Source organism: Engraulis encrasicolus, chromosome 1 (genome assembly GCF_034702125.1).
Source record: "Engraulis encrasicolus isolate BLACKSEA-1 chromosome 1, IST_EnEncr_1.0, whole genome shotgun sequence".
Taxonomy (NCBI): domain Eukaryota; kingdom Metazoa; phylum Chordata; class Actinopteri; order Clupeiformes; family Engraulidae; genus Engraulis; species Engraulis encrasicolus.
The window spans coordinates 45,218,723-45,231,222 of NC_085857.1; the positions used below are offsets into that span (position 1 = coordinate 45,218,723).

A 12,500-nucleotide genomic window follows, 5' to 3' on the forward strand; every position below is an offset into this window, starting at 1 on the left:
TATCCTTGAAGAACATTTTAACTATTTTGGATGCAAGTTTGGGGTTATTGTCTTATTGAAAGATCCAGTGAAGATCTTAACTCCCTCTATGAGGGTCATTCCAGCTGGAATCAGCAAATTTCTGAAAAATCTCCCACTCAACCCCCTCTGATTTGCCTGAAAAAAATGTATGTGATGGCTTAAACATCCAATAGATCATATCCACAATATCAGAACTCAGCTGTGGATACTTTTGGCACAAAAAATCTTTAAATAAGGACACCCCCTACGCTTGTTTTAGCGACATTGCATGAGTGACCATGTTCAGACTCAATTATCTCCAGAACTATTTGTGTCAGATTCATTATATTTTCAGGGCTAAGAGTCCCAGACCTGAATATCATATATTACAATTTGCAATGTGCCTCTACTTTTTGTAGATATCATATGTTCTAGGGTATCCAAATGTCTGTAAAAACCTCAAAGTTCTACATGTAAGGTTCATCCTTGGTAAATGGTCTGATATGTACCATGACTTTCACATCATAGTATATCTAACAAAAGGCTCCAATGGTTGTTGAGATACAGAGGTCCAAAGATGGGAAAAAAATAATTTGCACCAATGTTTGGAGCAATATTTCCAATGTATGACACTAGTTAGGAACTTTCTGTTTGGTGTTTCTGAAAGAGGATGTTTTTTTTAACAGCATATCAAAAAATTGGGATGGTGTTTTGCCTCATTCTTTTTATAACGGACTTCAAAATCTCAATTGGCTACAATTACTTGAAGCTATGAGGACCATGTCACCAACCGACTTGTCGCAACTCTCAAATCCATGGCTCTGATGTCACCTTAACAGTGAAAACAAGATGGCTACCCTGTGAATGACAAAGCAAATTCTAGGGAAACCATTACACTTGAAAATGAATTGATTGATGCCACACAGCAAGAATAGCACATTGCACATGGCTTTGATAGACATTAATTATTTTAATTGTAAAATCATAATAATCATCATCATCATCATTTTAGTAGTAGTAGTAGTAGTAGTAGTAGTAGTAGTAGTAGTCTTGGAAAAAAGTGATGAAATAGGAGAGGATTAAAGAATTGTAGCACTCTTGTTTGCAACAAGGACTCCCATCCTAACTAATCTTTCAATCAGCACCTGTAACTTTATATTTTCTATGAAGCTTGTGATGTACTCGTTAAGTTACCAACTGTATTGCAAAATAACTTAATTCATACTGGCTAGAGATTCCCTCAGACTATTTTGACAGCATAGTCCTTGAGTTTTTGTTAGAAGAGGTTGCTTGCATGCAGTATTCATTATCAGGTGAATATTGAAGGCACAGAAGGTCATATTGGCACCAGACAACCATGTGGTTCTTGTCACATTGTTGCAATCTTAATTCAGCTGCTTGCATCATTGTAATAATATCCCACTGCAATGCTGACAAGTGGATTGCAGGTTAGCAGCAGTGATTTCAACAATTATGGTTTGGATGCTTGTACACAATTTTCATTACTTGTAAAGTTCATCATCACATTGATCCTGGTGAGATGATGAAAGCCGAAAGGAAGCTTTGCAGCATGCAGAAGCGTTCAGATATGGTGGGGGATTGGGGGCGGGGCACAGCTCTACAGTCAGGCCGCCTCTGTCGTGGTGACCGTTGGCGGGGGTGGGACTGTTTTATGGTCGCATAGGAAAGTAAAAGTTGATTAGAGATGACACATAGGAGGAGACAGTTTGTAAAGAGGTATCCCGATTGTAGAACTTCCCGCCCCCCCATCATCCTCCCCTGACCGAAGTGCCCTGAGCATGGTGGTGGTATGCTTACTGAAATCAATATCTCTGTTGTCCTTCAAGGGGATCGTCATTGTATTGCCAATGAAGGAAGATTGCACACAACAATATGAGTGCATATACTTAATGCATCATCAATGACTATGGCAAGGTACCTTGTAAAGTCAACTCATAATATGCAACTGGTGATTGTAAGTTAAGTGTTTATAAAATGTTTTGTCACAGGCCAGAGCATTAAAAGTTCCTGACTTGTTTAATTCATTTCATATTTTTTTTCAAATATTAAATCATCATCAGCAATAACAACAATAGTCTTGGTTATGAATTATTTTATTCCTGCTTTGTTGCATCAAGGAAATCATATCAACGCCTTGTTTTATTTCCAGAGGTTGTTTTTTTAATGACTTCTCTCAAAATGGTACTTCTCTCAACCATCTTGAATTTATTGCTAACGTAACGCCAGTGAGAACATGTTGCGTAGTCACTTGATCATCTGGCCGATAGTACACTTAAAAAGATGAGGCCAGAATCCCAGAAAAAAATCAGAAATACTGAGCTGAACAAGCAGGGGTGTTAACAGCTTTGGCTGGGCCCGGGATAAAGTCGTCTGAAGAGACCCCTTCCCAATACATGCAATGTAATGAGTACCCAATCTTGATTCCCCCATGTCCTTGGCCCAGAACAATTCACCACTTCCGCTTCCCTCTGCACTATTTGATCACAGGCTTATGTCACACCGCAATGCGCTTTACGATCATTAAAAGAAATGAAAAAACAAAACACCATTCTATTTTTTTTTGCTATGTTGTTAATAAAAATATCCTCTTCCAGACACAACAAAAAACAAGTTCACAGCTGGTGTCATACTTTGGAGGTATTGCTCTAAAAAATGGTGGGTTTTTTTTTTCATGACGCCACTTTGGATGGATTTGAGGGATGCATGCCACACTGCATTGAGATTTGAAAAGGCATTATACAAATAAAGGGGCAAAACACCATCCCAATTTTTAAATATGTTGTTAATAAGAATATCCTCTTCCAGAATCAACAAACAGCAAGTTCACAACCGTTGTCATATATTGGAAATATTGCTCCAAACAATGGTGTATTGTTTCCTTCCCATGATGCTGACTTCCTGGAACTATTTTGGAACTATGCCATTGGCTCCATGAGCCGCCATCTTTGTGTGAAAATGGAACACAAAAATCAAGGGGATTGGCCACCTTCTTAGGATGGATTTGAGGGTTAAGTCAGAAATACTGAAATACTGAGCTGAACAAGTATAACATCACCTATTTGGTATCAGAGATTTTAGGTGTTAGTGTACACTGACTTGGCTATTCATTTTAGGTGTAGTAAACACAATTTTTCTAAGGTAACAGGGATTCTAAGGTACACCTGCATGTCACACAGGAATGAGTTTTTAAAATTCATTATAAAAATAATGGGGCAAAACACCATCCCAATTTTTAGATATGTTATGAATAATAATATTATCTTTCAGAGACACCAAACAGCAAGTTCACAACTGGTGTCATACATTGGGAATATTGCTCCAAATAATGGTATAAATTAGTTTTTGCCCATCTTTGGACCTCGGCATCTCAACAACCATTGGACCCTTATATTAAATATGATGTGATGTGAAAGTCATGGAACATATCTGACCATGTACCAAGGATGAACCTTGAATGTTGAAATTTGAGGTTTTTATGGACATCTGAAAACCCTTGCAATTTTAATTTCAAAGAAAAGTAGAGGGCCAGCATTAAGGTGTAATTTGACATACAGTGCTGCAAATTGTAACGTATGCGTGTCAGGTCTATGACTCTTAGCCCTGAAGAAATAATGGACCTACCACAAATAGTTTTGGAGATAATTAAGTCTGAATATGGTCACTCAGGCAGTGACACCAAATCAGGGGGAGGGGGTGTCCTTATTTACAGATTTTTTGTGGAAAAAGTATGCACAGCTGAAATCTGCAATGGTGGATATGTTCTATTGGATGTTTAAGCCATCACATATATTTTTTTCAAGCAAATCCGAGGGGGTCGAGTGGGGACCATTTGCTGATTCCAGCTGGAATGACCCATGAGCATATTTTCGCAAGGTCACTTTCCACATTCTATCATAATTTTCAGTTTTTATGGTGCCGTACACCCAAACAAGGTTTCCTGTGGCTGAGGCTGCCACAAAATGATGCATCCACCACCATGTTTAATTGTGGAAACCATCTTATAACGATTCAATGCCTATCCCTTTCTTCACCTGACAGAAGCAGAATTCATGCATCAAAGCAGGTGCAATTGAATATCATCAGATGAAAGCAGAGACGTTCAAAACTCATTTTTGACTTTCAAATGTTCACAGACAAAGCTCAATAACACTCTGATATGCACTGCCTTTAGTAAAGGGGTTCTTCTGTGATGATGGTCCCAAAGCCCAATATGATGACAAAGCCCTAACGACTGTCTTTCTTGCGGGGGAAAAAACCTCCAGGTGAGGCCAGGTCAATAACAATCATCTAGGCAGGTGGCCAATGCTTCTTTGGTCTAATGAGGCTAAGCAGTTTCCACAGTTACACATAGAGGAAGGGCATCAAGTTTAGTCTGTTATTCAGCCTCAGACACAGGGAGTCTGGGTCTGAATCTGGATTGCTGGGTCTTCCAACAACATTGTAACCCAAAGCATACATTTAGATTAGTTCAGAGGTTCTTCAAGGACACTAAAAACCATGATATTGGAATCACCTGCTCATAGTCCAGTCCTCAATCCCACTTAGTGTCTGTGGTTAATGTCTATGCTCAGCATCCATGCGATTTGGACCAGCTAGAACACTTTGCAGTGAAGAAATGGGCCAAAATCCCTAGTGGGGCATGTGCCAACCTAGGTAGCAACTTATCAGAGCCTGTTGTCAGTTTTGGTCCATAAATGGCGCCATATTGACTATTAATGATCAGGGGGCTAATAATTTTGTCCTTGTCATTTTTGCCCTTTTTTGTTTAAACTCATCGTAACAATAGAAAAATCCAAATTCAACTCATTGAACATTATCTCCATCAGTGTATTTGTTTCCAGAATAACAGAAACGGTGAATAATGGTCATTCTTACTGAGAAATCAAGAGAAATGTCTAATTTCAGGAGGGGGGCTAATAATATCGTCCTCAACTGTATGTGTGTGTGTGTGTGTGTGTGTGTGTGTGTGTGTGTGTGTGTGTGTGTGTGTGTGTGTGTGTGTGTGTGTGATTGTGTGTGTTTATGTATGTGTGTGTGAGTGTGTGTGTGTACTATGTATGTTCGTGTGCATGCACCCGTGTGTGTGTGTGTATGTATGTATGTGTGTATGCTTGTGCGTATTTGTGTTTATATGATTGCGTGCATGTGCCTGTTTGTATATGTGTGTGTGTGTGTATGTATGTATGTGTGTGCCATCCACTGAGGAAGCATCCAAAGACCAACACCCTATCCATTACTCCACTGCCTTACATACATACCCTCTTCCATTCCACCATCAATGTCCCTTGTGAGTGTCATAGAGTCTCCCTCCAATGTGGCACCGTCGACCGTGGAGTGGCGTCTACGTCTGCCCGTGCCGTCTTCTTGGATAGGCAGAGAACGGGTACTCACGGCCGGGTAACCCTGCCAGGGAGAGAGAGAGAGAGAGGTTACGTTTAGTTAAGTGTGTGTATGGACAGGTAGGCAGACAGACATTCACTGACAGAGAGACAGATAGACAGAGAGAGAGGGTGACAGTCAGACAGACAGAGAGACAGACAGACAAGAGTCAGACAGAGAGGAAAGACAGACAGACAGACATACAGAAAAAAAAGTATGAAATATAGACACAGACAGACAGATGTCACGGACGGACAGGCAGAAAGACAGACAGGTATACAGACAGGCAGACATCCAGACAGACAGGCAGGCAGGCAAGCAGAAAGACAGACATACAGGCAGAGAGACTCAAACAGAAAAAAATAATCAGACAGATAGACAGACTGAGACAGACAAACAGGCAGATAGACAGACAGAAGATACTCAGACAGACAAGTAGACAGGCAGGCAGACATACATACAGACAGACAGACAGACAGACAAGAATGAGGCAGACAGAGACAAAGAGCGAGAGAGAGACAAAGACAGACAAGATGGACAGACATTCAGGCAGGCAGAAAGACAGACAGATAGGCAGACAGACAAGAATAAGACTGACAGACAGAAATACAGACAAGAAAGACAGACAAGCAGATGGACAGATAGACAGACAGAGAGACAGACAGACAGACAGGAGGACAGACAGACATACAGACAGATAGACATACAGTATATAAGGTACATAAGGACAGACAGACAGACAGATACACTATGACTTACAGGAGGTCCAGGGGGGCCGGCAGGGCCTGTGTCACCACGGGGACCAATGGGACCCTATCACAGGAGGAGACACACACATTGCACGTAGTAGGTCAATTCCATGCCAACCCAGCTTCACACACCTGGTATCAATTTGTGACACCATTTTACCAGACACCAATTTTTGATGCCAAAGTAGTAGTTGTAGTTGTCAGCATCTGTGTCACAAACATCAGTGTTGCCAGATGTACGATAATTATTTTATTTGTGCCATAATTTTGTCCATTTTGTCCTCTATATGATAAAAAAGCCATGATGCATGATCGTTTAAGAGTCGTCATTCAGTTCATTTAGATGCCTCAAAACATTAATTTGGGTCTTTTACGATAATTTCCTTCCAAAAAGCCCCCCAAAAACAATATTTTTCAGGTCCTGGTACGATAATTCAGCATTTTTCCATCTGGCAACACTGGCGCACATTCTCTGCTTTTTTGACCTTGTTGTTTTGACCTTGTGCCAATGGTAAGGGAATGAGGAGGCTAGAGATACTCCAGGGACGATGCTGGGATGTAACTGTGGACAGCTGGATGGATGGATGATGGAGGAGGGGGAATATCATTTGTGAGTGTGTGTGTGCACGCGTGTGTTGTCACACACACACACACACACACACTAGAAGATATCTACTACAGTATACTGTATATCTACACACTATCAATAACTCACAATAACCAATGATATGTGTGTTAGAGCGATGAATCGCACAAGCATGCATATATGATAATGTGTAAGCACACATACACACGTACAGCACAGAACACTTTCATGCATGGTCAACATGCACACAAACACGCACGCATGTACACACCACACGCACACAAGCACACAGACACACAAGCACACACTCAAGCACACACACACACACACATACAGTACACACATACACACACACACACACACACACACACACACACACACACACACACACACACACACACACACACACACACACACACACACACACACACACACACACACACACACACACACACACACACACACACACGGGGTATGCGGATGAAAGGGTTTGTCAATTATATATGAGGGTGCCCACTGTCATTAATCACCCTTAGTAAAGACACGTTACGTGTGTGTGTGTGTGTGTGTGTGTGTGTGTGTGCGTGTGTGTGTGCGTGTGCGTGTCTGTTATGTGTATGTGTTTCTGTGTAGAAATAAAAAGACGCAGGGAAATCACACACGTGTATGTAAGCAGGTTCAAACGTGTACAGTGTGTGTATGAGTGTGTGTGTGTGTCACTTCCAGAGTAATCTTTTTTAGGACTTTTATATTTGTGTGTGTGTGTGTGTGTGTGTGTGTGTGTGTGTGTGTGTGTGTGTGTGTGTGTGTGTGTGTGTGTGTGTGTGTGTGTGTGTGTGTGTGTGTGTGTGTTTGTGTGTGTGTGTGTGTGTGTGTGTGTGTGTGTGTGTGTGTGTGTGTGTATGTGTGTGTGCGTGCGTGCGAGCGTGCGTGCGTGCGTGTGCTCATGTGAACCCTGATAAATTGGCGCCATAAGGCAGCCTCATGAGCTGGTGTGTGCATATGGAAATGTGTGTGTTAGTAGTACAGTTCTGATACGGCACTGTATAAATACATGTTGTATTGTACTGTATTGTATTGTATAGTGTATAGTGTGTGTGTGTGTGTGCGTTCGTGCGTGCGTGCGTGCGTGCGTGCGTGCGTGCATGAGTGCGTGCGTGTTGTTGGCACGCACGTGTGTATGTGTGTGTGTGCACGTGCATGCATGCAGCAAGTGGGGTGGAGATGTTAATATACTCAATGTAATGACCAAGTCTTACTCTATAACTTAAAGGTGCACTGTGTAGGATGGTGGCTAGAGTAGGTATTGCAACTGGTCATTGGAGCGTTGCTGTCTACTGCCAAATTTGATCTTTTTGTGAATAATTACTAAATGAAGAACTGATATTTACTAGTATGACCAAACTATAGTACGTTTTGCAGCTAATACATATCTTTCTGCAAATTGAAAATGGTGGACAACACCTACATAGCCTTGTTGTTATGATGTAGTTGCCCACCAATGGACACAAAGAGGTTACGAGAACATAAGGCTCTTTTCCACTGCCGGTTTTCTGGTAGGCCTACAGCTGGACACAGCACGACTCGGCCACCACTTTTTGCTTCACGACAGAAAACGTCTATGAGAATGGCCACTGGCTGGTGGCCAGGAGTGGCACTGTAGCTATGTTCTCGCAGCCAAGTAAATAATGAATGGGTGCCAATGGGGCTGTAAGCTTCTCATAGTTGGATCTGCCCGTGTATTTTTTTCCCTGGAAATAATGAAGTCGCGTTCGATAGATAGGAGTAAGTGAAATCATTTGCAGACACGTTTGCATCTTGTCAAGTAGATTCGTGAAAATGACCCTTATTTCAACTATAGCAATGACATAACACGTGACAATCGTCTTTACGGCACTACGCCATTTGTTTTGTTGTTTTAAGTCTGACTTCAGATGTCGATGTGTTTAAAGTTATGTTAGGATTGTTGTGGACACCTGTTATTTATTGCAAGGTGGTGGAAAAGCGGTACGTGTAAATGGGGTAAAGGAAATGACTGCGCTCATCCTTAAGAATTTGGGCACCTTCAATTAACATGTTGGACGGTGGTGGGGGGTTTGAGGTGTGTGACCGTACACCGAGTACATCTCTCGTCAGCTCTGGTCGTGAATAGTCGCAGAGATTCCTCAGCCCGAAGGTACTAGCCGAATGCTAGCGTGTTGCAGGACAAAACTAACACGTCTTTAACTTCTTTAACTTTAACTTTAACCTTTAACTTCACTTCTAATACAACGTCCATGATAAGGTACAGAATGTGCACACATCTTTACAAACCAGAGAACAGAACCGTCACAAATCCCTGCTGAGCCATTTAGCCCAATAGGCTGCCATTCATCTTTTACTTGGCTGCGTTCGCCAACGGGGCTATAATGGGAGCCAATGAGAGACACCGTTCTCAAGGTTAGACGTTCTCTGTTCACGGTTAAGCTGTGTTAGCCTGGTTCTCACCGACGGTCCGTGTGTGTAGCTCCAGAGCTCCCTAGTGGAGCGGAGTTACACACACTACTGTCTGGCAGCGCTGCAATCAACATGCTCTTCAACAGTAGAAAAAAAACGGAGCATTTATTGCTTAAATATCAACGGCAGCTGGCATTGATGAGTCACAGGACAGATTATAGACTATATAGAGATGAACAGAAAACGTTTTTGGAGGATTTTTTTGGTGGTGATCAGCAATAAATTAACCATTTATTTTCTGACTCGAGAAGAGCATGTTAACGGCAGTGCTACCAGACAGTAGTTTGTGTACACACATGCACTGTAGGTGAGAATCAGGCAGGAGATGTATCTTGCGCAATCGAAAAGAAAAAAGTGGCGGCTGAGTCGCGCTGTGTTGAGCTTTGAAAACCGGCAGTGGACAAGAGTCTAAAAATGAGGATCAAAAGATATCACATGAAACCAGGATTTTATATATATCGATACTGACCAGCAGAAACCTTGTATCTCCATTTTATATTATATTGTTAAACAAGGTTTTTCCTCATTAAAAGTGGGTTTTAAATCATTTGAAAAAACTCATATACTCATGGAAACTGATCAATTGCACTGAATTATATATATATTTTCTAAAAATAATTAAATAATGAATCAGTTTCTAAAAGGTGGGGATATGATGTTTCTGCCGTACGGTGATGATATGATAGTGTATGCATTAACAGGTCTGTTTCTCACCTGGTTGCCTTTGGATCCTTTCTGACCTGAGCCTCCCTACAGAGGAAGTGGAAAGAAGAAACACAAATGATGTTGATGTAGTACATGTGAAGTAGCGTATATTTATTTTACAACATTTTAATGCGTTGTGCAACATGATTGTTCACATTATACAATACATGAATAGGACAAAACATTCAGACAGGCACAGACACACACGTACATGCACGCACGCACGCACGCACGCACGCACGCACGCACGCACGCACGCACGCACGCACGCACGCACGCACGCACGCACGCACGCACACACGCACACACGCACGCACGCACACATACCAGACAGGTAGAGAGACATACAGTACATATAGGTGTGAACTTACAGCAAGACCTGGGGGACCGGGAGGGCCAATGAAGCCAATGGGGCCAACAGGACCCTGCAACACGGGAAAGAAATGTGCATACAAATTAGAAGAATCAGCCGTGTCCTAATGGCAAGTGGACTTCAGTCATGGGTGAGCGGTTAGGGAGTCAGACTTGTAGCCCAAAGGTTGCCGGTTCGACTCCCGACCTGTCAGGTTGGTGAGGGAGAGTAATTAACCAGTGCTGTCCCAGATCCTCCTCCATGACTGAGGAACCCTGAGCATGGTACCGTCCCGGCGCACTGCTCCCTTGGGGTGCCATTGAGGACTGCCCCCTTGCACGGGTAAGGCATAAATGCAATTTCGTTGTGTGCAGTGTGCAGTGAACGATTGTGTGCTGTGGAGTGCTGTGTCACAATGACAATGGGAGTTGGAGTTTCCCGGTTGGGCTTTCACTTCAGATCAGAGGGTTGCGGGTTTGAATCCCACCCTTAATACCTCCAAAGCAAGACACCTTACCCTCTCATTTCTCCAGGGACAACAGCTAGTAGAGTAGTAGAAACCTGGAAGTTAGTTTGGATAAAAGTGTCAGCTAAGTGTAATGTAATAATGTAATGATCTAAATGAAGAATCTTGGATGATCGATAGTAGTGAAATGCAGTGCACAGGTAATTTTTCACCTATGTCGTTTTATATAACATAGACATATGAACTGTTTGAATGATGTGGGTAAGTCAGTATGTGACGCAGTGACAAAAGTCAAATAACGTATACTTTGAACTTGAAGTAAGGGACTTGAAGTAACTAAGGTATACTTTGTCTTTATTGTGTACGTGTGTGCGTGTGTGTGTGTGTGTGCGTGTGTGTGTGTGTGTGTGTGTGCGTGTGTGCGTGTGTGTGTGTGTGTGCGTGTGTGCATGTGTGCGCGTGTGCGTTTGTGTGTGTGTGTATAAATGCATGTATTTGCTTTCAGAATACAGTGCCTTTCATTCAGACGTGGCAGAAGTGAAAAGAACGGCATTGTTGTTTATGTATGTGTGAGTAAATGCATAAGCCTTGTTTGTGCGTGTGTGTGTGTGCACGCAAACTCACTTGTTATTAAATATGTGTGTGTGTGTGTTTATGTGTGTGCACGAGCATGTATGTGTGTGTGCGCGTTTGTAATTGCATGTATACATGAGTATACATACATTGCATGTGCATGCGTTTGAGTGTCTGTGTGTGTGTGTGTGATTGCAAGTCGGTGTGTGTGTGCTTGTTACCCTACCTCCTCTCCTTTAGGGCCCTGTGCTCCCTGGTTGCCGGGCAACCCGCGGTCTCCCTTCTCTCCTGCCTCTCCAGGGGGTCCGATAAGGCCGATCAGACCACCATGGCCCTGCACACACACACACACACACACACACACACACACGCACGCGTATACACACACACGTACCACACACATACACGTACACGCACGCACGCACGCACGCACACATGTACACGCACGCATGCAGGCACACACACACACACACACACACACACATACACACACATACACACACACACACACACACACATACACGGTGAGTGAGACAAAGATATTATGGAGGCCTTGTGTGTTCCTATCAATGTTCCCTCTAAGCTGCGCGACTGCGCAATCGCGCACTGCTCTGACGTTCTCCGCGCAGAGAAAATCCATGTAGCGCAGGTAAAACAAGGCGGCAAATTTGTGTGGAGACGCAGTTGATTATTGGCCGAAATTTCCACTCATTGTAGCTTTATAAACATATTCTTAAGATATGAAACATCTTTCTTACCGCAGTGTAGCCCCTTAATGCACGCCGTACCTCCTGTGGCACGCTGTAATAGACGTTGAAAGTTTGATAGTGCACGGGGCCTTTAGTAATACATTACGACTTGGTCATTGACATTCTGGTAACAGCTCATTTATAATGCCGTGTCCTAAGGAGTTAAGCGATCAAACTAGACGCAGACTTCTACTTACAATCAGCATTGCGCCTCCAGCTGCTTTTTAAATAGCGATCAGACAGAGCGCGAAACTGCCGCGCTACGAATGCTGTCAGTAGAATCTTTAAAACAGTGACCAGACAACGTTGTGACAGCTGTCACTCGCAGCCAAATCTACGCCGTTAGGTTGTGTTAAAGGATTTATCCGGAGTTGGAACAAGTTTGCCTGATTTTTGCATGTTTGGGATGAAATACAGTCACTCT

At 42.7% G+C, this 12,500-nt stretch overlaps 1 protein-coding gene across 1 annotated transcript in view; it reads right to left on the bottom strand.

The window, feature by feature from the left end:
- The window catches only part of LOC134452845 (collagen alpha-3(V) chain-like), a 29,269-nt gene that overhangs the window by 6,504 nt on the left and 10,265 nt on the right, over window positions 1-12,500 (bottom strand). Inside the window, exons 11-15 of the mRNA XM_063203484.1 lie at window positions 11,554-11,661; window positions 10,308-10,361; window positions 9,946-9,981; window positions 6,160-6,213; window positions 5,280-5,424 (exon numbers count right to left, since the gene is read on the bottom strand). Of these exons, the coding sequence (XP_063059554.1) occupies window positions 5,280-5,424; window positions 6,160-6,213; window positions 9,946-9,981; window positions 10,308-10,361; window positions 11,554-11,661 (397 nt within the window). The remainder of the gene's footprint in view (window positions 1-5,279; window positions 5,425-6,159; window positions 6,214-9,945; window positions 9,982-10,307; window positions 10,362-11,553; window positions 11,662-12,500) is intronic.